The sequence below is a fragment of the Prionailurus viverrinus genome, chromosome C1 (genome assembly GCF_022837055.1).
Source record: "Prionailurus viverrinus isolate Anna chromosome C1, UM_Priviv_1.0, whole genome shotgun sequence".
Classification (NCBI taxonomy): domain Eukaryota; kingdom Metazoa; phylum Chordata; class Mammalia; order Carnivora; family Felidae; genus Prionailurus; species Prionailurus viverrinus.
Window position 1 is genome coordinate 25,192,715 of NC_062568.1, and position 21,140 is coordinate 25,213,854.

Below are 21,140 nucleotides of genomic sequence, written 5' to 3' on the forward strand. Positions count from 1 at the left end.
TAACCACGTTCCCTAATGATGAATGGGCACGGCCCTTTGAAATCCTGAAATACACATCACAAAGATTCCCTCGGATCTCTGCACCCACCTCCTGTCACCACCCTACCTGATACTCCATGTCATAGCTGGGCAAGATGATGCGCCCGTGTTTCCACTCGTTGCCCTGGTCCTCGCGGATAACCCAGAGGAGCTTGCTCTCCTGGCTGGCTTCGCGCACCACCTGCAGCGCCACCCCGCGGCCGCCCGTGGCTTGGTACTGGAACTCCATGCACACGGGGCTCCGGGGCAAGTGCACGGGAGGGCTGATGAGCCGCGCGTACTGGCCCTCTCTTCGGCCATCGCTCTGCAGCCGCAAGAAATTCCTGTCATCTGGGGGAAACAAACCCAGAGGTTCTTGGTAAACGCTTGGGAAAGAGACCAGTTTGCGGCTGTGGCCCCTCCTGGGGAAGCTGGGACAAGAGTTTAGGTGTCTTATCGATTCATGCCTTTGTCCTCCAGGCCCCGTGTTTCTTTCTCAAGGTGCTTTCGGGGCTTGGCTGAGACGCCGCTTCCTTTTGAAGCCCCTTCTGGAGGCTCTGTGTCAGGTTGGTCCTTCCTGCCTATTTCTCTGCGTCACCTTCTTTGCGCCTCTTTTGCATACGGCACTCGGGGTGGTTGGCCTTGTGTCTTGGCTGGTGGCATCTGCTCTAAGTCTCGTCTTCCTGAATTCTAAGATGCCAGGCCCATGTCTGATTCACCAGTGGCTTACCCAAAGGGCCAGTGCAGCCCAATGAACTACATTATAAGGGGCTGAGGTGGCTGCTAGGCTGGAAGATGATTCTAGCAGGTGGTTTATGCTTGAAGCCTTTGCCATCTTGGCTGGGCACTGTCCAAATGGAAAGACATTGAAAACCGTCTGTCTCCACCAGGGCTACTAGACGGTGCCTGGACTCTAGGGAGTATTAGGAAGCCGGTGTCAACTTCAAGCACAAGAAGGGATGCATGGCGGCTGCACAGGGATGAGTCAGGGACTCGACCCCCTACTCCCTTCCCTGTTTGGCTTGGGGAGGCCAGAGGTGGCCTTTTTCAGAGAGCCTGGCAAACAGAGCTCCAGCGAGAACAGGCACTGTCATTATCACTAATAAAGGCTATGTGTTTAATAGAGAAGATACGCATGATGGGAAATTAAGGTTTCGCCCGCACAAATGTTTGGGGAAAGGGCCTTTCGGCGGATTAGTTTTCAACTACATCAGACACTGTGCAGAAGACTAAGTTCTTGTCGCCATTTGCAGACCTCACGCCCTGCAGATACAGGTGTGGGGGCCTGTATCTGCAAACCCACCTGGCACAGAAGCATTCTGGCCACTTGCACAGAAAACAGGCTGCGATTTGAGGAGACAGGCTCACTGCCTCCTTTTGGCCCTGAAACATCTTACGCTGAACACTTCTGCAAGATGGCAAGGGCACTTTCACACCACACAGCCAGCACACCAGACACTTGAGGATCATGTTAATCTGAGACATGTGAACCCAGCTTTCCTATTCACCAGAGACTGTGAATATCCCAGGCTTGTCAGCAGGGGACAGGAGAGGACTCCAGAGCCTTGTATCAATAGGTTAGTCTCTGGACCGCTGGTTTGCTGTTACTACTCCTGCTGACATCGCGACTCTAGCAAGAATGAGCCTGTGACAGTCTTCTTATCCGTGGCCCCAAACCAGCTCCTTCATTTGCCCCCCTAGCCATCTCCCTTCCTCCTTCCTGGCTCCCCTAAGTCCCCTCCAGTTAGATTCTCTGGGATTATTGCTCCAGAAGCTACCCTCCCCAGGGAAGTCAAATCAGACCAGTTTAGGATGCATAGTTGGGATTCCAGTTTGTCTCCTTAACCATCCAGAACCATGTCTGTCTAATACCCTCACAACATGAGACTTCTGCAAGGTCAAAGTCAGCGCAGATGGCTAGGCAGCTGCCTACACCAGAGAATTTTAAAGCTGGTGATCTGCCAAGGGAGGAGACATGGGCACTGCAAGCAGACACTCAAAGACCTTCCAAACCTAAGCTTCTCCGATCGGATCTCATTACGACCGCTATTAATGATAATAATTACAAGTCATACCTGCAGAATGCTTTGTGGATTCCAAAGCACGTCACATGCATTATTTCATCTAACCCCATGCTAGATACTTGTGAGCCAGCTCTTCTTAATCTCGCTGCGGACAGGATGATGCAAATGAGGCTCAGGAAGGTTCAAGTGACGTGTCCAAAGTAGGGGGTAGCAGAGCTGAACCTGACGTTAGGTTTTCCACCTGCTTGTGGCAGGTTCTTCTCTTCAGCTGCGCCCCAGGTACCTGCCCCGAGGCTGGGCAAACAGGCACACTCTATTCAAGGCGGACTGGCTTCCCCACCCTGCACCCTGCTCCTGGACCTCCTTAGTGTCCCCCCTCACTCCCCTAACACCCCACTTTTGCTAGTTCTTCTCCTAACTCTTCTGGCAGATTTCAACGAATGCTGCTTTTCTCTCCACAACTTGAGCGTTTGCTGACTGTACCACTAATCTTGTTTTTATTATTTACTTATTACATTTTTTTTAATGTTTGTCTTGGTGGGGGGGAAGGGCATAAAGAGGGAGACACAGAATCGGAAGCAGGCTCCAGGCTCTGAGCTGGCAGCACAGAGCCCGACATGGGGCTCGAACCTACAAACCGCGAGATCATGACTTGAACTGAAGTCGGAAGCTTAACCGACTGAGCCCCCCAAGTGCCCCGTTACCTTGTTTTTATTTATTTATTTAAAAAAATTTTTTTTTCAACATTTTTTATTTATTTTTGGGACAGACAGAGACAGAGCATGAACGGGGGAGGGGCAGAGAGAGAGGGAGACACAGAATCGGAAACAGGCTCCAGGCTCCGAGCCATCAGCCCAGAGCCTGTCGCGGGGCTCGAACTCACGGACCGCGAGATCGCGACCTGGCTGAAGTCGGACGCTTAACCGACTGCACCACCCAGGAGCCCCCCGTTACCTTGTTTTTAAAAAGACTTGAGGCCACTATTCATGCATTTCAGCAGGGAACCGCCCACTAGCTTGTGCTGTAATTTAACTGATTCATGTGTGTCTTTCTCATCGCTCCGGTGAGATGATTCAGTCCCGGTCTTACACATATGAGGGTTAATACTGCTCCTTCTCCCTGACATACATATGCCACTACTCAAGAAAAGTTTGCTCCCATGGATGAATGACAAGCACAGATAAAGAATGATACGCGAGTCTCTATATTCTCATGAGAGAAACAAGAAAATCCCACAGACCCAGACAACGTCTTCACAATTCCCTCCCACTCTCCCGAGCCAACAGCCCCTTTCAAAGGTGAGGTGCACTGACAATAATGGGGTGACCTGTGGACACACCCTGGAGCCACCTGCGAGAAGCCCTCAAACGCTGCCATGCTCCAGTAATTTCCAAGCCCTGACTGTTTCTACCTCATATATAAAGAAAACCAGATTTCAGAGACTTATTATTCAGCCTTCTTCCTTCACAGTTTCACAAATAAGACCCACTTGCTGCTTGAAAATTGCTTGGCAGAAATACTGTCACTTGTGTGAATTTACATTCTTAAGCGGCAGGGGATTCATAGCATAATGGTTAGAATTTAGTAAGTAAAATGTGTGTGGAGGTGGAAAGAGCCGTGCTGGCTGGATTTTATCTGGGTCTGTTCTATTTACCCATCCTGTTGCTAAAACTTCAGGCACAATCAGGCCAAAGGTCTCACAGACTGCCGCACCCGGGACCGGGACTGGAGCTAGCCCCCTCCTCCCCTCCTCCCCCCCCCCCACCCCCTCTGCCTCCACAATAAGACGATAATCGCTTCACATGATTTAAAGGACCATTGGAAGACCAGGGAGTTAATGCTGGTGGCGTGCTAAGCACGAGCAGCTGAAGGATCATAATTCAGCGCTGACATCTAAGCTAATCCACTAGTTTGCAGAATCTCAAGACAAGCAGGCCTCTGAATTTCACTTAGTTAAATCATTTGTGCCCCACTTGTCTGTTAAGTGCTGTGAGCTTGAAGGAAGAAAGATGATATGTAAATTTAAGGAATTAGCAGTAGACATCAGTCAGAGGGACGCGGAGCTGCAAAACGTCCCTGCCTGTCACTGAGAGAGGGCTGATTAGAAGCAGGACATCACGGAGGAATAGCTCAGACCAGGAGGAGCCCAGGGAGGGGATAGGAAATGCAGGGGCAAGAGAACTGACGTTCCCTGGGCACCTACTGTGTGCCAGATGGTGCAGCGGAAGCCTTGTCTGCCTTTTCTTATGTGGTCTTCCCTGCGCAGTCTAGGTCTGTGAAACAAGTATTGTTTCCTCCATTTTCACCAGAAAGGAAACCGAAGCTCAGAGAACTGAAGCGATGTGTCCGAGACCACTGCTGGAGAGTGAAGTACTACGTGAGCCCCGACTGGAGTGAGTAGAATTGCCAGGGCATGGCCTCTCATCTGGCTTGGAATCCTGGTCTAATGCTCACTAGTCTTTTAAAGCCTCAGTCTCCCCATCTGTAAAATGGATAAAATAACAGCATTACTGGATAGGGGTGTGAGGAGGAGGAAATGGAACAAGCCGTGCAAATGCCTTGCACAGTAACAGGCATATAGTAAGTGCTCAATAAATGTTAGGATCTTTGTCTCACGACACATACTGCCTGCTATACTTGCCCCCCATTTTTTTTCTTAAGAAAGAAAAAGGGTCACAAGAGCACCAATAACCTGGAAAGACCACTCCTAGACTCACAAGGAAGTATGGTTTAGCCCGAGGGCAGTGAAGATGCTCTCTGGATTGGCTGATCCATCCAACCCAGGCAACCAGCCAGCTCCTACTTGTGCATCATGTGCTGTTTACCGATGTCTTTCCTGTCAAGATATAGTAGATGAAATAAAGTACTACATGATTCTGGAATGAGAGTGGGACCTCAAGAGACGGTTTAGATTGGGTCAGCCTGGCTGCCCAGAGGAACCATGCTGTAAACATCCCTAGAACAGCTGTCCACCCTCTGCTTGAAATTCTCCAGAGAAGGAGATTCCATAGGCCACATCGGCAATGTGTTTTCTGGGTCACAACCCTAACTGTCAGGGACTTCTTAAATTCAGTTTTAGGTTTTCCTGCTGTCATTGAGACACATGTCCCCCTTCGATCCCTGATGGAGCACGGCCAATTTCTGTCCTCTAACTTGGAAACATTTTCACCCGTGAAGAATTCAGACCCCTAGTGTTCGCTTTCTCGGGAAACTCAATCCTTGCCTCTTTACATGTCCACTTTCCAAGCCTTTACTTATGGTGGTAGGTCTATACCAACCCTCCTCTAAGCTAAGTGCTTCAGCGCTTTTAAGCCACGGCACCCATATATATGTTCTTCTAGAACATTCTAATTTATGGCCTGCCACTGACAAGCACGGAGGAAGTTTTAAGCACACAGTGGCTGTTGATGACTGGATAGAGCAAGGGCTTGGCATGGTACGGGTGGGCCACTTTAGCGATTTACTTGGACTTCAAGGAAGAGCCCTGTGGATTGTAAAGAGGTCCCCAAACATGACAACTGACCAGCCAAGGACCAGCTCTGCCTCCTGGAGGCCGTCTTCTTGTTCTTGTAGCTGATGGCAGTGCTGTCGGCAATGGATAGCTTCCAACAAAAAGACAATGGAAAGGAAATATGTTCACTCGCTGAAAGAGAGTGAAGAAATAATGTCCCAGAGACCCAATTCCTCTCCTCCTGGACCTGACATATTTGGGAGGCATTTTGCTAGGTTCTTGACTCAAAACATCTGTTGTTGTCCGTGATACAGGGGAAAATAATCACACGGGAATGAACAACAGGAGTTCAAAAGGGCAGAGAGGAAGTGCAGAGGACAGGGCCATTCAGGCATTTTAACCTGCTGCTGTCTCTCGAAAGGGTCTCCTGACGTTTCACCTGGCGATTTATGGCCGCATCTGGCTTCAGCTGCATACGTGCTGGGTGAACATGTGACTGACTGTGTTTGGCCCGACAGCAATGGTATCGGTTGTGTCCACACCTTACCAAACCCTGAAGTAAGTCGCCAGTCTGATCCTCCTGGCTATGGCAAAGCCAAACCCACCATCTGTCCAACACACACATCTCCTGGCTAGCATCTTGCCTTCTTACCAGAACAACCATCTGAAAGAATATTTAGTGCTGCAGGAGATGTAATCTCTCTGTATAGGTCATGCTTAAAACATGAGTCAGCCCCTCAGCTGGCCTCCCAAGGTCCGTCTATCTCTGCGAAGGTCCTCAAATTAACAGCCAGTTAAGGGAAACATTGACTTTGCATGAACTCAGCAGGGTATCTTCAAGGTTTACAATTGACCATTTTGTGGACATTTGGGGTTTTAGGTCTGGTCTTTGCAGGAGTCTTCTTAGAGCTGGGTTTTTGTTTGTGTGTTTTTTAGTGTGTCAGCTTTCATGAAGGCTTTTCAATTGAGGCAGTCTTGTTATCATTCTGCCCTTCATTATCAATCTGCACACTGCTGCGGAACTCAACCAATCAGGACTTTCAGAAAAAAAGGAATAACAGCTTCTCTTTACTGCTGTCTGTTCTATAAAGTCAGAGATACTTTCCTTCCTATTTTTCTTAAAGAAGCACCGCTATGCTTTCCTTTTCCAGTTGAAGTTATTCCTTGAATATTGGCTTTCTTTCAGCCAAGTTCTTCCTGGTCTTTAATTATCCATTGCAGTCTAAGCCTGAGAAGGTCCTGTGTCTGTATTTGCAGTGGCTGTGCCCCAGCCGAGCCCCATCGACCTTTTTTTGAAGGCAACTCAAGGTAATGCCAATGCAGCTTCTGGATTCTTCGCTACCATCGGTCCCACTTACCGGGGAGGTCTTTTGAGTTCAGAGAGAGTTGCTTTTTAATTCAGAGTCACTATTAGTTCCCTGTCAAATATCAAGCCCATCATGGGCAAGTTCACTCATCAATTCTTTCCCATAATTTCTTTGCAACCATCTACTCCCCCACACTTAATCTCCTCGTGTACATGTTCCCCAGGGAACCATAGTTCTGGTCCTCTGCTCTCATGGAGTTTATAAATGGCCCAATCTGCATCAACACAGCCCCATGATACGTTAACAACTTTACCCCTGACATTTGATGGAATAGCTACCATTAATAAAATTTGAATATTTCAGAACACTGTATTCCTTATTCTGTCTTGAGCTTATTTTTGAATCCAGAGTAAAGGTTCTGTTTTCTCAATCCAATAAACATATAAATGCGAGGCAGCCAAAGCTCTGTCTTACCATAATGGTGTACTGGTACAAATAGGCATGGCCTGTTTTCTTCCTCCCTCCCTCCCTTCCTTCCTTCCTCTCTCCCTCCCTCCCTCCCTTCCTTCCTCCCTCCCTCCCTCTCTCCCTCCCTCCCTTCCTCTCTCCCTCCCTCCCTCCCTTCCTTCCTTCCTCTCTCCCTCCCTCCCTCTCTTCCTTCCTTCCTCTCTCCCTCCCTCCCTTCCTTCCTCCCTCCCTCCCTCCCTCCCTCTCTCCCTCCCTCCCTTCCTTCCTCCCTCCCTCTCTCCCTCCCTTCTTCCCTTCCTTCCTTCCTTCCTTCCTTCCTTCCTTCCCTCCCTCCTTCCCTTTCCTTCCTTCCTTTCCCTTCCCTTTCCTTGATTTTGCATAAGCTCCACACCCAATGCAGCACCTGAACCCACAACCCTGAGACCGAGAGTCTCATGCTCCACCAACTGAGCCAGCCAGGCTCTCCTGCGTATTTTCATTATATCACTTCCATGATTTGAAGCTATTGAAATAAAGAAATACTGTAACCATACTTCATGAGGTCAACAAATGCATAGAAGAACACACATTTAGGGAGACCAGACACTTAATACTTAAGGATTCTGAAGCTAACATGGTACCCTCTTTCTCTAGTCTTCTTGTCCCATTCCTGACAATAATGGTGATAATAGTAATAATAACAACTATTATTACTACTATCGGCATTCCTTAGTATTTACTTTTTTTGGTCCAATGAAATAGTTCCCACACTATCTAATGCTATGCTATCTGCTTGCTTTCTCTACTATGGTTGTTCACTGAGGTCGAATGGCTCAGTGACAAAAATAGCTGCCACTGGACACTCTCACTAAGGGACCGTAGAGAAGCCACATCCACCTAATTACTTGCTTCTTGGTTTAGAATGTGATCGGTTCCCCTCATGGGGAAGCAGGGTCAGCAAGGACCCCAGAGGTTATACATACGTCGATGCCAAAAGATGCCTGAGCTGTCTAACCAAGACAATTCTGCGACGATGGCCACGTTTTACATCTGTGCTGTTCAGTATATCATGGCCACCAGGTCCCTGAAATGAGGAACTGAAATTTCAGCTGTATATAACTGTAATTAACTAAAGTGGAAATAGCTACTTGCAGCTCTAGACACGTGAGCTCACCATATCGTCTCAAAGTTTTTACCTTGTTCCTTAAAGACCTGATCATTCTCGACACTGGGTTGATGATCATCGCACTTGAGAATGTCTGTAGAAACTACTACAGCTCCCACTAGGGAAGGCATTTTCTGTGTCATAGCTACACAGAAAAGACAAAGTGGCTTCTCAGAGGACATCGGACCGGTTCCTCTACAACCACCAGGGGTCACTGGATTCGGGACAGGGTTCCCCAGGGGCTGGTGTGAGCACAGCCCAGGCTTCCAAGCCACAAGCAAAGATCTCAAAGAAGGAATTCTGAGTGGCTTGAAAGATCATCTTGAAAAACAAAAACAGTGGCATGAAACCAGTGGGTGTCTTGTCAGCCTTAAGCAACTATTACCACTGGCCAAAAGAACAGAACTAATTGCTGACTTAAAAGGAAAAGAAAAAAAAAAAAAGGCAAAACAAAACTTGAGAAAAGAACTAATTCAGAAAATATCTAAGGAATGTAAATAGTTTCCACAGACACTTCTAATCAAACAGGCTGCATACGATATTTCAACATGGCTATTTCTTCTTCCTTTTCTCTCTCCTTGTCTATCCTAATGCCCCCTCTATACTTGATGGAGACGCCTCCTTTCTTACATGCAATTACTTTTGTTTATCTACCCAATAAGCGGGTAAAACATAATGGCACACTTCTCCTAAAGAGCATCTCCTCTTTGTGGAGTGGCGAAGTGTGGGGGACACAGGGCTTTTGGGTTTGACTGGGAAGGTCCAGCATTTGCCCTGTCCCTGGTCAGCACAGCTGTTTCCTCTCTCCCAACTGCTCCCCTCGGGGCCCCATTTTTTTCTTTTTTTGAAGAAAGGACCACCCTGAACAGAAAGGGCTTTCTATCCTTCCCTGCTTAAAGCCCCATATCGAGTTTTGTAAGGAGAAGGAAAATGGGAAACACAGCAGACGACTTTTAAAATCATCAGAGGATAGAAAGAAGGGTTCCGAAAAGAATGTCTCGGTTTTGTTTTCTGGAGACAGGTTACGAGTGCCACTTTTTCAAACTTCAGGGGTTCCTCTGGAAGAGGGAAATAATTATTTTCCTTCTCAATATCTTAAGGGAAAAACAACATTAGATCTAGCAGTTCCTTATGGCCCTAATTTTCTTTCTGTCCCCATCCATCCAGCCAACGGTTGGAATTCTGCCCGTGCTTTGCGAGCTTGCTCTGAAAAGCCCTCCCAAACTGCAGGGTGGAATGAATCAACTGGAATGAGGACAAGAACTAGAATTTCCAACCAGTAGCCAGGGCAGTGGAGGGGGCACTCAGGTGAGGGTGAGACCCGCAGCAGGGGGAGGCAGAACGGGCAGAGGGACAGAAGGACAGAGGTCAAGGCCAGGCTCAAATGGAGAGTAACTGAAGCTCTCCCAGAAGTGGCACTTGCTAATTGGTGGCCTTGTGGCCTGGACAGGGCTGGGCTCAGACATTCTTAGAGAAAGTCTGCTCAGAAGACGGCAAGGGAGGAGGCCAAATTTTTAGGGAGAATCTGAAGAGGGATGTTGAGTAAGAGCCAGTAAATCTCCCCATGCTGTGCCATCTACATCTGTTCTTTCAGAGCGCCTCTGCCCAGCTGCCCCCTTGTACACACCTCACACGATGTGCGTGCACACGCACGGCACTCATACATACGAACCACAAACACACTCAAATGCAAACACACACACATTCGCATGCAAACACACGTGTATACATGGTCACAAACACCTACGCATAAATCGCATGACATTTGCACACACACACACAAAACCCACAAACACCCTGAGAGAGAAACACATATGCAAACACATACATACCCACATCACCCACAAGTACACACTATGCGTGCATACACTCATGCATACCCCACAAACCTTCCTTATGTTGGGATAAAAAGTGGAGGTTGGGAAAAACAACCAATTAATTGGGCCAAGTCTCAAAGGAGAGGAAATGAAATGAAAAATCCAGGCTGGGTTATAAAAATAAGTATTTTTTTTTCCAGCGTGCAGGAGGCTCATTATACTAATTAAACATTATTGCAGTGAACGAGAGGGGGGGGTGATTAAGGCTGGGATGAGGGTGAGTACTCTCTCCCGTTGCCCGAGGCCATGGTGATCTTCAGGTATTAATCTCTCCAAGCACTCAAATGCTGAAGAGACAAACACTTGAAATATGAAAATGTTTTTCTCCAGAGCAGACACTGTGACCCTTCAGGAAAGCAAGTGCAGGCTGTGTTGGGAGGCCGGCCCGCAGAGCTCTCCTGGCGTCTGTCCCACTGCTGTCCCGTGGGGGACAGGGGACGCGACCAGTCCTTGGGGTTGAGGGGCTGCAGAGCAGCTCTGGGGAGCCCTGTAGAAGGCGAGGCCCCTTCCTCCCTTTATTCTCTAGTCAGGCAACATTTGATGTACTAATTTCCAGAATTAACCCCTTTCCTCTCAAAAGCTTACGGGGCCCCGAGGTCCAGGCCAGGGGTGCAGAAAAAATGGAAACCGAACAAGCGGTGTGCGGGAGCCAACGTGTGCTGGCTTGCGAGAGCAGACTGTTAAAATTTCCAGAATTTTGCAAGGCAGGTGGTAAACGTGGTCATTATTAAAAATTAAATTACATAAAGTTACCATTAAATAAATTATATTGAAAATGAAAGGCCATACATTCTCAAGACGCAACGCTTCCTAATGATTTTAATACCTTTTATCAGTATCAATGCTCCTGACGTCATTCATATCTATTCTAGCCGTCTGATGGCGAAAAACGATGTCGTGTAGTTACTGTGCTTCCCAGCCCCGCCCCTGATCATGTCCTGTTGGCAGCTCAGCCACAGGAGGCGTCTTTACATCCCCGAAAGCTGCACACATTACAAAGCAGGGTTTTTCTTTTTCCTCAGAGTTGGTGGTGAAACTCTGACCCGAACGCCACTGTAAAAGCACGCTGCGGTGCAGAGGGTAGACGACCCTTGATTCTATGGGCTTCTAGGAGAGCTACAGGCAAGTCCTCTCTGGCCACCGTGCCAAGAGGGGCTGCCAAAACCTGGCTCTGAAAGAGCGGCTGGACGATAGTTCAAGGACAGGCGTCAACACGCTCCTGGAGGCTGAGCGCCAGGCCGCTCTACTAGACCCCCTGGGTGTGGCAGCATTTCGGACCCTCAGCTTGGTTTGCTGCTGAAGCGATGATACCCTCGGAGAAGTATCAGCCAGGCTTGAGGCCAGGGTTTCCTAAGGAGGCATTTTAGGAACAACAGGCGGCTTGGTGTTGACAAGAGGCTCTGCCGTGTCAGCCGTGAGCGCTGGCTATGGAGACAGGGAGGCACTGACTCATCCTGTCTCCTAAAACCTCCCAACTGCTCTTTCTTTCTTCCTTTCCTTTCTTTTCTCTTGGCCTCTCTTGCTCCCTCTCAGCTTCCAGGCTGCACTGTAATCACAAGACGGGGCTAGAAACCGCCAGCCAGCTATGGTGTAGGGTGACGTTGCAAGCAAGGACTGTGGTGGTTTGTGGGCGCAGAGCAGAGGATTGCTCTCTGGTGGGGAGTTACGAAGCTTGCCGGGGAACCTGGGGCTGGGAGACGTGGAGCAGGCTCCCCTTACCTCCTTCACCGCTGAGTCTCTAGCCGGCTTACCTGGAAACGTCCGGTCGTGTGGGCTGGAGCTGCTGGCCCAGGTACTCCTGAGCCACTTGGCATGGTCGTACATCCAACCGCAGGGCTCCTCGGGGAAATCAAAGTTGCAATTGAATCCTGAAGGGAGCTGCAGATCTTTGTCTGAAAGTGGGGGGAAAATAACCCAAAGAAGGCAAATGAAATGGGTTCGGACAACAGCCACAGTGGTGCCATTGAAAGGGCTGGCAAGGCCTAAGTGGAGGGCAGAGAAAGAAGCGGCTCCCTTTGCTTATTCATTTAACTCATCTTGGCGATCGTTGGCTTTCGGGTCAGCCTTTGGTCTCATCCTTCCCAGGCATGAAAGCCAAGTCTGCCAGTGGTTCCCAGAGTAAGCAATTATAAATGAGGCCACCAAATGGCTTCGGGCTCTAATCAGGCTCTTCTGTCCACCTCAGAGAGCAGACAAATGTGAAAATTGCTGTTCCCTAAGTGCCAATGAAGAATGTCTCCCCGGTGCCTCAGTGGAAGGCTGGTTCCTGCCAACCTGGCTCTCAGAAGTGACGGGGCAGCCCATTAACATCCAGAGAGGCTGAAATGCCGGGGAGGTGCCGGCCAGGGCGGAGAAAGCGGGCTCAGAAACAAGGAAGTCTTTCACCTCCTGTGATAGGTCTTTTGTTCCAGAACACAGGGTCAGCCCGGCATCCCCGTGGGGTGCCAAGGCCAGGTAGGTGATTTGGCGTGTTAGGGCAGAACCAGGGGGCCAGACCAGCCGGCTGCCTAGCTCAGCACTGACCGGCAGAAAACATAATTCCGCACGGCACTGAGAGCCTGCAGGCCAAGATCCCAGGGCACTAGGGAATGCTTTCCTCATGGACATGTCCAAAGTGGCCGCGCCGTGGCCTGTCCCGTCTGCTTCGTTGTTCACCTGTCTAAGCTCCCACTCAGCTCTAAAAACCCAGTGTAAGCTGGTGCCAGATGTGTGATTGAGCGGGGGCGGGTGTGGAGGTGGGGGAAAGAGGAAATGGGAATCCAAATGTGGAGGCTTGCTGGCCTGTGGCCGTAGAGACAGCGGAAAAGTGCTGGCTGATGCTAGCAGCGGGGAGGAAGCAGGGTCTTTGGCCTTCTCACTTCCCTTCTCAGGGTTCCCAGAGAGGAATTTCCGCGGGGAAGGCCTCGAATGCAGGTTAGGAAGTCTAAAGGGAACAACAGATGGGTGGGAACAAATTGCTCAGACCATGGGGGCGAGGAAGGCCCACCTCTGAGGGGAAGGGACTGCCACCAGGCTCCCGTTGGGCCGCCCCTTCCCAAGACACAATACTACACGTTTGCCTGCCCTCGGCCAAAGTCAGCTTGACTTGAGAGGAAACACATGGAGTCTATTACAGAAGCATCAACCTGTGGCTTGGAAAAGTCAGCCCTTAGCCCTCGCCCCCCTTCTCCCAACAATTTCTGAATTTCTATTTTTCCGTTAAAAAATATGGAGTAATTCAATATACCATAATTCCTCTCTAATGTTTACATGCATACTGTAGCTCAGGAACCAAATTCCACAAAAAGACCTTTTGCAAAAAAAAAAAAAGAAAGAAAAGAAAAAGAAAAAGAAAAGAAAGAGAGAAAAGGGAGGAACCATCAAAGAAAGCTAAAATGAAACAAACCACTATCAACGGGAAAATTATACGAAACTGCTGAAAGTCTGCGGCAGAACTCTGACATTTCCCTTTGGATTGCCACTTGGATAGAGCCCCGTCCTCCTGCCCTCCACCAAAGCTAACTCTGCTGATCCCATGCTGTATATTAACTCCCTGTGCATTCCACTGTGAGCTCTCCAACTATCTGAAACACGCCTCGGAGGATTCTCCGAGTCTCTTTCTCCTCTTCACACAACAAAAACAAGTTCATTAAAATGTCAGAATCCTGTATTCAACTAACCCTGACCAAGAGCGTCCCCGCGCCCACACGATATACAAAAGCACATTCCTAAAAGCATATGCGTTAAATTATCATTTTTCAGTCACACAACTTCAGCATTTATTTTTGGCTTCCCGCCCATTCTGCTTTGCAGTCACTGTTTGGAGCCGTCCACTCCATCAGTGCGACTGTTCACACCACAGTGGCCGGTGTGATGGGCTCGGCAGGTTGTGCCATCCACCTACTGGGTGGGGGCTACGTTGTGTGACTCTGCCACTCCCCAAGTCCCTCCACTGGTCTTCCCTCATCTCATTTAATGAAGGTTTAATAGTGATCAGTAATGTACTGTAAATGGAGGCTGGCAAACATTACATTCTAGCCAGAAACGCCAGGTGTTCCGAAATTTGTGGTTTGTTGGGAACGTCCTCACACTCGGTTAGGTGATGTTCTTTTGGGCTCTGCCAATTAGTGTTTTTATGTCACTCGGATGTGTTTACAAGATGAGAAAGGAGGTGACGCAGGGTGCCCAGGTGAAGACGCTGATCCGGAACCAGGAGGCCCTGTGATCTGAAGGAAGGGTTGAGGTGCCTTTGCCCATTCCTGCCTCTGTCACTGACCTGGGCTCACCCCATGGAGGATGGGATGTGCCATTTGATGGAGCCATGGTTATTACACTTTCTCAATCGGCAGTGTGCAAAGACACAGCGAAATTCGGTCGAGGAGTGGTTAACTGCTGTGTTAACCTGACCGCCGTGCTCCACAGACCGAGTCAGCCAGACGACCGTCAGATCCTCACCTGACTGGACGGTGGAGTCACAGCTCAGTAGCAAAAGGCCAAGGATTCTAAGGCCAAGTGAGGGCTGGAAAGGGAGCCTTCTCAAAGCAGGGGTCGGGGGTCCTCCCTGGATGGACTCTTACGTCAGCTGATGACCACTGGGTTCCCACTTATAGGCTGCACCGCTTGTTCCAATATCTGAGTGTTTCCAGAGCGATTGTAAATGGCCTCTGACCTCACACACCTCCCTGACCTCTGACCATGGGACACCCAGGTCCCTGCCCCAGCCACAGACCAGCGGCCTCTGACTGTTAGCACCTTGCCATCCCGGATGAACCATGACTCTGACCCCAATTCTCACCGTCCTCGAAGCTGCAGTTCTCCCCACACTCCGTGACCTCTTCATCGATGGGATATGGGGTGGTGGTCTCTTCACTCTTCACGGTGGGTCCCAGTGTCTCTACTGTGGGCTTCGAGTCTGCGTAATGGCAAAGAAAGGGGAATGAACACTGTGTGTATGGCAGTCTGCATTGAAACCCAGCAGGAAGAAGATGCCCCAAACTAAGTTTCCTTTTCATGTATTTATTTTTTTTTTTGAGAGAGAGAGAGAGAGAGAGTGCGTGCGCATATGAACACGCTGGGCCAGGGCAGAGGGAGAGAAAGAGAAAGAGGGAGGGAGGGAGAGAGAGATAACCTTAAGCAAGCTCCATGCCCAGCGAGGAGGCCAATGTGGGGCTCCATCTCAAGACCCTGGGATCATGACCTCAGCCAAAATCAAAAGTCAAATGCCTAACCAACTGAGCCACCCAGGTGCCCCTAAGTGTGGGCTTATAGGAGGAAGAAAGGATAACTACTAATGATGGACACACACACACACACACACACACACACCGCTCCGGAGTCACCTCTGTGCACTATCAACAAGTTAGGAGCATTGTCTTTGTTGAGCGAGAATGGTCCCAAGCTGCAGAAACAGCCACGACAGAGGCATGGACACAAATCTGTGCTCTTTACTCCACAGCAGAGCTCCTGGAGCTGGCATGAGAGGCCACGTGGGGCCATGGTGGACGTGGGTGAAGCTGACCCCGAGGCAGGCTAACCCGTGCTCTGGGTGCTCTGTCTACGACAGAAGCGTGGGTGATACGCACGTGCACGAAATGAACGGTGTCCCCCTAAATGAACGGTGTCCCTCTAAAAACAGTTTTGAGACAATCTCAGTGTTTCACGAAATGAGCTTCCTGTGCACTGCCCCTCGGTGGCTCCTGACGTGCCTTCCCGCCCGACTCACCCCTGCTTTTACGTGGAAGGGATGTTCTCTTTTCAATCTTCTGTGACTCACACAGAACGTTTATGGAACCCAAGCTAACTGACCGATGCGGCCCACCTATAACAAGATAATCAGAAGAACAATAGCAAAGCCAAGAGCCAAGCCAGACAGCTGGGGAGGTGTAACTCCAGACATTGTTGTTCGTGTTTGCACGAAACTGAATGGAAAGGAATATGGACTCAAAGGGACTCATGCTCCACTTGGTGGAAGTAATTAGGCCTGTGCCTCTAGGTCAGGTCAGGGTGTGGCAAATTCAAATGCTTACTGAACGCAAACGGCTACTGTAAGCAAGACAGCTGACTGGGGGCCAGGAGAGTAGAGTGGGGGACAGAAGGTGGCAGAGGGGATCTCGCACGCCCAGTTTAAGGGCGGCCACCAGGACCGGCTCCAGCACCCTGAAGGCCTGAAGGGACGTGGCCCAATGCGGCCAGATCTTGCAAAAAAATTTTTTTTCCCACGCGAAGCCAAAAATCCCCATGGGAGATCTCTAGACCTGTCAGTGTTGGCAACTTGTCCAAAGTATTATAATAAGGAGCATGCAGCAGAGCTTGGCCGGGCCAAACCTGGCTGCAGGCAGTCAGTTCTGACCTGGGCTCTAGGTGATTCATTCACCCTTCCATTCACTTGTCTATTTGCTCCCGCCAGTCATTCATTCAGCAACTTACTTACGAAATGAACAAAACAATGAGTCAGGCCCTGGGTGGGGCCAGGAGGGGTTCTGGTAAGTGGCGCTCAAGTCTGTGTGTTGCGGGGTGGGGTCTTCATCCCAGAGCTGCCCTCCAACGCGACTCTCCGGATAAGCTCGTGCATTGTTCTTCCCATTTCTATACATGTTCCTTTGCACTATTGTACGTGATTAGGCACCTTTGTCAGGCACACTTCAGGATACCATTTAATAAAGCCAGGAGCTGAAGGAAATCGCTAAATACGCTGAATAGCTTTTTCACGGTCGACTTCCCACCTTTCTGCTATTAAATACTACGCACATAACCTTTCATACTTCCCTTTGCCGTATCTGCCTCTTGCTCACAGTAAATAGCAAATAACCTCGAAGCGTCCTAATTTGTAAGCTCAGATTTGTCACTGTGTCACAAAATCTCAAACTCGATTGTAAAGCAAACTATGGGCAGCAAAGCAAGAAGTAATCATTTGAAACACAAACAAACTAACAGGTGAACCCGCCCTGTCACATTATTTAGCTGCAGTGACTCAGGCCAGCCCTATTATTTTTCCTGCTATCCTTTCAGGGTAGGAATGAAGTGAACCAGGGATGAGTCGCTGAAAGGAATGGGAAATTGAACAGCAAAAAAGCCACATGGCCTAGGAGAATAGTTTCTGGGGGATGTTAGGAAGCTGGTTGGCACGGATAATGTCAAATCCAGGGGTACGGGGGGCTGATGAGGCGAGAGGGCAGGGCGTGTGAAGGAAAGTGAGAAGGCGGGGCCGTGTCTGCTGTGTTTTGCTGGGAGCTCAGAGGTAACTGCCCATCAAACTGCAATGCTCCCCTGCAATTGAAACCAGATGTCAGAGACTTCAAAGGGAAGGAGGCTGGACGGAGGGTAAGAAGCCCCAACTCTGATGTTCCAAGGAATGGCCAGGCAGGACTTTGAAATGAGAAACCTGTTGCTGACCATCACCAGGGTAATTTGGGCCAGGTTGAGGTAGGGGGGCAATAAGAGGAAAAGGTCATTAGCAACTGTCCTGCCAGTCACAAAGCAGGGCCAGCCTGGGAGAGGCAGGGCACGGAAGGCCAGAGCATAGGAGGGAAGCAGGAGTCAGCCTCCAGCTACCTAAGCGACCTCTGGCAAGTAGCTTCCTTTCTCTGGGACTCAGTTTCCCCATCTGTGAGAGAGAGGTTGGCCTAGATCTGTGATTTTTGTTTTTTGATTTAAAGTGTGTGCCACACTCATTAGCAGGTTGTGGAATCAATGTGTCGGGTCACGACCGGCATTTTTTGAACGTGACCTGTAATATTTCAGAGTACGCTCACATGGGGAAAGTGAGCACTGATCTGGGAACCTCTCGTTCCATTGTATTTACTCATTATAACAGGTTTGTTAGGTGCCAGGTAGCAGTCTAAACAGCTTACACCCAGTATTTTACTGAATCCTCATTACAACCCTGGAGGGTAAATATACTCTCATCATCCCTGTTTTTCAGCTGAGATAACCAAGATGCTGAGAGGCTAAGTAACTCGTCTGAGGTCATGCAGCCAGCGATCGGCAGAGACAGGGCTTGTACTTGGCAATCTGTGCTCAGGGCCCAGGCACTTAACAATACGCTATAGCCCACATGCACACACTGTGTGAGTGTGTGCCTGCAAGTCAAGTGGATTGTGATACAAATTTTCAACCGCCAATCATGGTCAAAAATGTTTAAAAGCCCCTGGCCTACAAGCTCCTGGCTCCCCTGCAGCTCTAACCATTTGATTTCGAAAAGGCCGTAAATGAAGCCAGCTTGTACCCCTGTTGGACGGCAGTTTTCAGCACCTGCAAGCAGACAGCTGACGTGCAGGCTGCAGCGAATTGGCCTTTTCCCTACGTGACGGGGAATAAAGTGTTTTCCCACTAAAATGTGTTCACTGGGGCTGCCTTCAATCCAAAGGTGAGAGAGGCTAATTTCGGCCTGATTTCCAGCCTGCGTGCCTCAATGGGGCTCCTCCTCTGTGCCATCGTGGCCAGCACACGGGCAGCACTTTGCTCCCTGGGAGCCAGAAGCACTTCTCCGACATGCCCTTATTAATCCTTCCCGCTACCCTGCTGGGTGAGCTGGCGAAAGGTACGGCACAGACAGGGAAATGGAGATACCTGGGGCTCTGGTGGAGAGAGGGAGGGTGGCTCGGCCTGTGTGCTGCTCCTGCTGGCACTGGGTTCACGTGGCCCCCCTGAGCTCCTTCTGGAGGGCAGTGAGCCAGCTCCGGGTGAGATCTGCTGCCAGCTTTGCTACAGGAGGTGCCCGGAGGGAAGGTGGGGCCTGACTCGGAAGAAAGGGGTGCTTTCCAGAAACAAGAAGCGTGGGCATGCTCGGTGGGCCTTATCCACATTAAGGAGAATTAGAGGACCCCCCTGCCCCCGCCACCACCAGCCTGGGCCACTGAGGAGGGGGCGGGCGGGAATGAACAAGACTCCTGCTCCACACCGGGAAGAAGTCCTATTCCCGTCAGCTTCCCTGCAACAGGGTCCCTTCTGAGCAAATAAATGCCTTTTACAGATGTGGCTTCAAAATGAAAATGAAGTCTCTTAGCCACTGACATCTGGAGGCCAGATTCAGACATAAACCGATTACTTTATTATCATGAGGGGGTTTTTTTCTTCCCTAAATCAACAGCCACAGCCTTCTGGCCTGAAGAGTCAGGGTCTAATTGAATTTGGGTGGGTCGTGTGTGGTTACGATTTGTTTTTGAGAGACTTGGGTTGGAGAGCTGAAACGATCCTTCAAAAAAGACAAAGCACATCCCTTGAGAAACTGTCCCAAGCCCAGAGGCTGCGGTGCCTGTGGTCTGAGGCAGGGGAACACAGCAGGGCCTGGGGTGGGTCGGGTTCTGAGCTGACAGAGCTTCAGCAGGGAAGGCTGCCCCCTCTGCCCATCCGTGTCACGGTCTGAGCTCCTCCCAGGGCATCCCGGGAAGCCAGGCTCACCAGACCCCGTGGGCGAGAGCCCTGGAGTGGAAGGCGGGCCTTACCTGTCCAGTCGCAGCCCAGCACTTCCAGCCGCATCCCAATCCCTGCTGGAGACCACCGCTCGGGGTACACCCGCACATACTGTGCAGGAACGGGGTCGAATCTTCGGATGTCCGGGGTGTCGTAGTGCATGTTCCCTTCAAACAGCTGCAGGGGAGACAGGCCACTCAGCCCTTCTTCTGTGGGACGCCCTCCCCTCTCCCCCTCTTCTTCCTTCTCCCCTTCCTGCCCTTCTCCTCCATCCAGAAGGCAGCCTCATAGTTATCTCACTGGACATGACAACCCACAGGAGCTCCATTCTCAGACCGAGGTTTTGATTCAGTTGGAAGATGGCTAGGGTCCCAGAAACATGGAAAAGAGGGAGCAAACGCAAGTGGCAGTTGCCAGCTTCTGTCTTCTATCCTGGGACGGGAGACTGAGGACTCGGGAAAGAATTAGGCTCCGAATAAGCCTTAAGTTGGACTTGGCTGGAGGGTGGAGAAGTGAGTTTGAGGCTGCTTTGCCCGTTGTCTTAGAAGTTCTTGTTGCGATGCTACAAAGTCTAGATGTGGGACCCAGCTCACTGATAGCTCTCAGGTCACTGAGGTCGCTGAAGGTAAAGCCATCCTCTTCAATAGGCTAATGACAACATCGTCTCATCACACATTTGATAGTCTGAGACTATGTTCCTTAGTTTTGTTCAGCAGAGCCAATTCTCTCACAACAAAGCTCCCCTGAAGCCCAGGTACCCGAACTGAGGACAGTATGGCTGCCCCGGTCAAAGGAGGGTGGGGGACCCAAACGAGAGCACACGTGGAAGCCACCGATTTAGGGTGATGCCAGTGTGGAGACGTGCTAGGGGCTGTGGCACCTAGGGACGCTGCAGGGCTGCCTCACTTGCAGGATGCCCACAATTCCAAAAGGGGGCACTGTCATCGGGAGGGCCAGGCCCTGGCCCTGGCTAAGATCATCTCCTTTCCCAGGCTCCAGAAGAGTCAGGGTCAGCTCTCCCCGGGAAAACCCATGATCCAACTTCTGCTCTGCCCACTACAGGTTCTAGCTATCAACTCCTGAGCCTTTCCAGGCTTCCAAATTGTGCGCTGGGTGTTTACATCAGTGCTGCAAAGCCTCCAAACCAGCCTGTGCCTCTGCATTAGGAATGGAAACATTTGCTGAGCAAAGGCGGCCAAACGGAGACACGTAATTCCCCCTTCCTTGGTAGGGGTCTGCTCTTCTGAGGAAAACAAGGGTAACTTGGCAGTTAGGATCAGAACGCCTGACTACCCCCAAGATTGACCCGGAGAAGGACAAAGGCACGATGTCTTTTCCCCTTGCTGGGGCTCCTCCATACCCCGTGTTGAGGGCTGACCTTCCTTCCCTGATGGTGGGAGGGGCAGGCTGCGTTGGCCTGGGTGAGTTTCTCCCGCCTCTCCCCAGCCTCAGTGTGAGAGG

The 21,140-nt window shown here is 50.2% G+C and overlaps 1 protein-coding gene across 3 annotated transcripts in view; it reads right to left on the bottom strand.

The window, feature by feature from the left end:
- Positions 1 to 21,140, bottom strand: part of NRP2 (neuropilin 2) — a 116,799-nt gene that overhangs the window by 33,930 nt on the left and 61,729 nt on the right. For all 3 annotated transcript variants that reach the window (XM_047870832.1, XM_047870831.1, XM_047870833.1), the window contains exons 10-13: positions 19,712 to 19,856; positions 15,064 to 15,180; positions 12,041 to 12,181; positions 107 to 369 (exon numbers count right to left, since the gene is read on the bottom strand). In XM_047870832.1, coding sequence (XP_047726788.1) covers positions 107 to 369; positions 12,041 to 12,181; positions 15,064 to 15,180; positions 19,712 to 19,856 — 666 coding nt within the window. The remainder of the gene's footprint in view (positions 1 to 106; positions 370 to 12,040; positions 12,182 to 15,063; positions 15,181 to 19,711; positions 19,857 to 21,140) is intronic.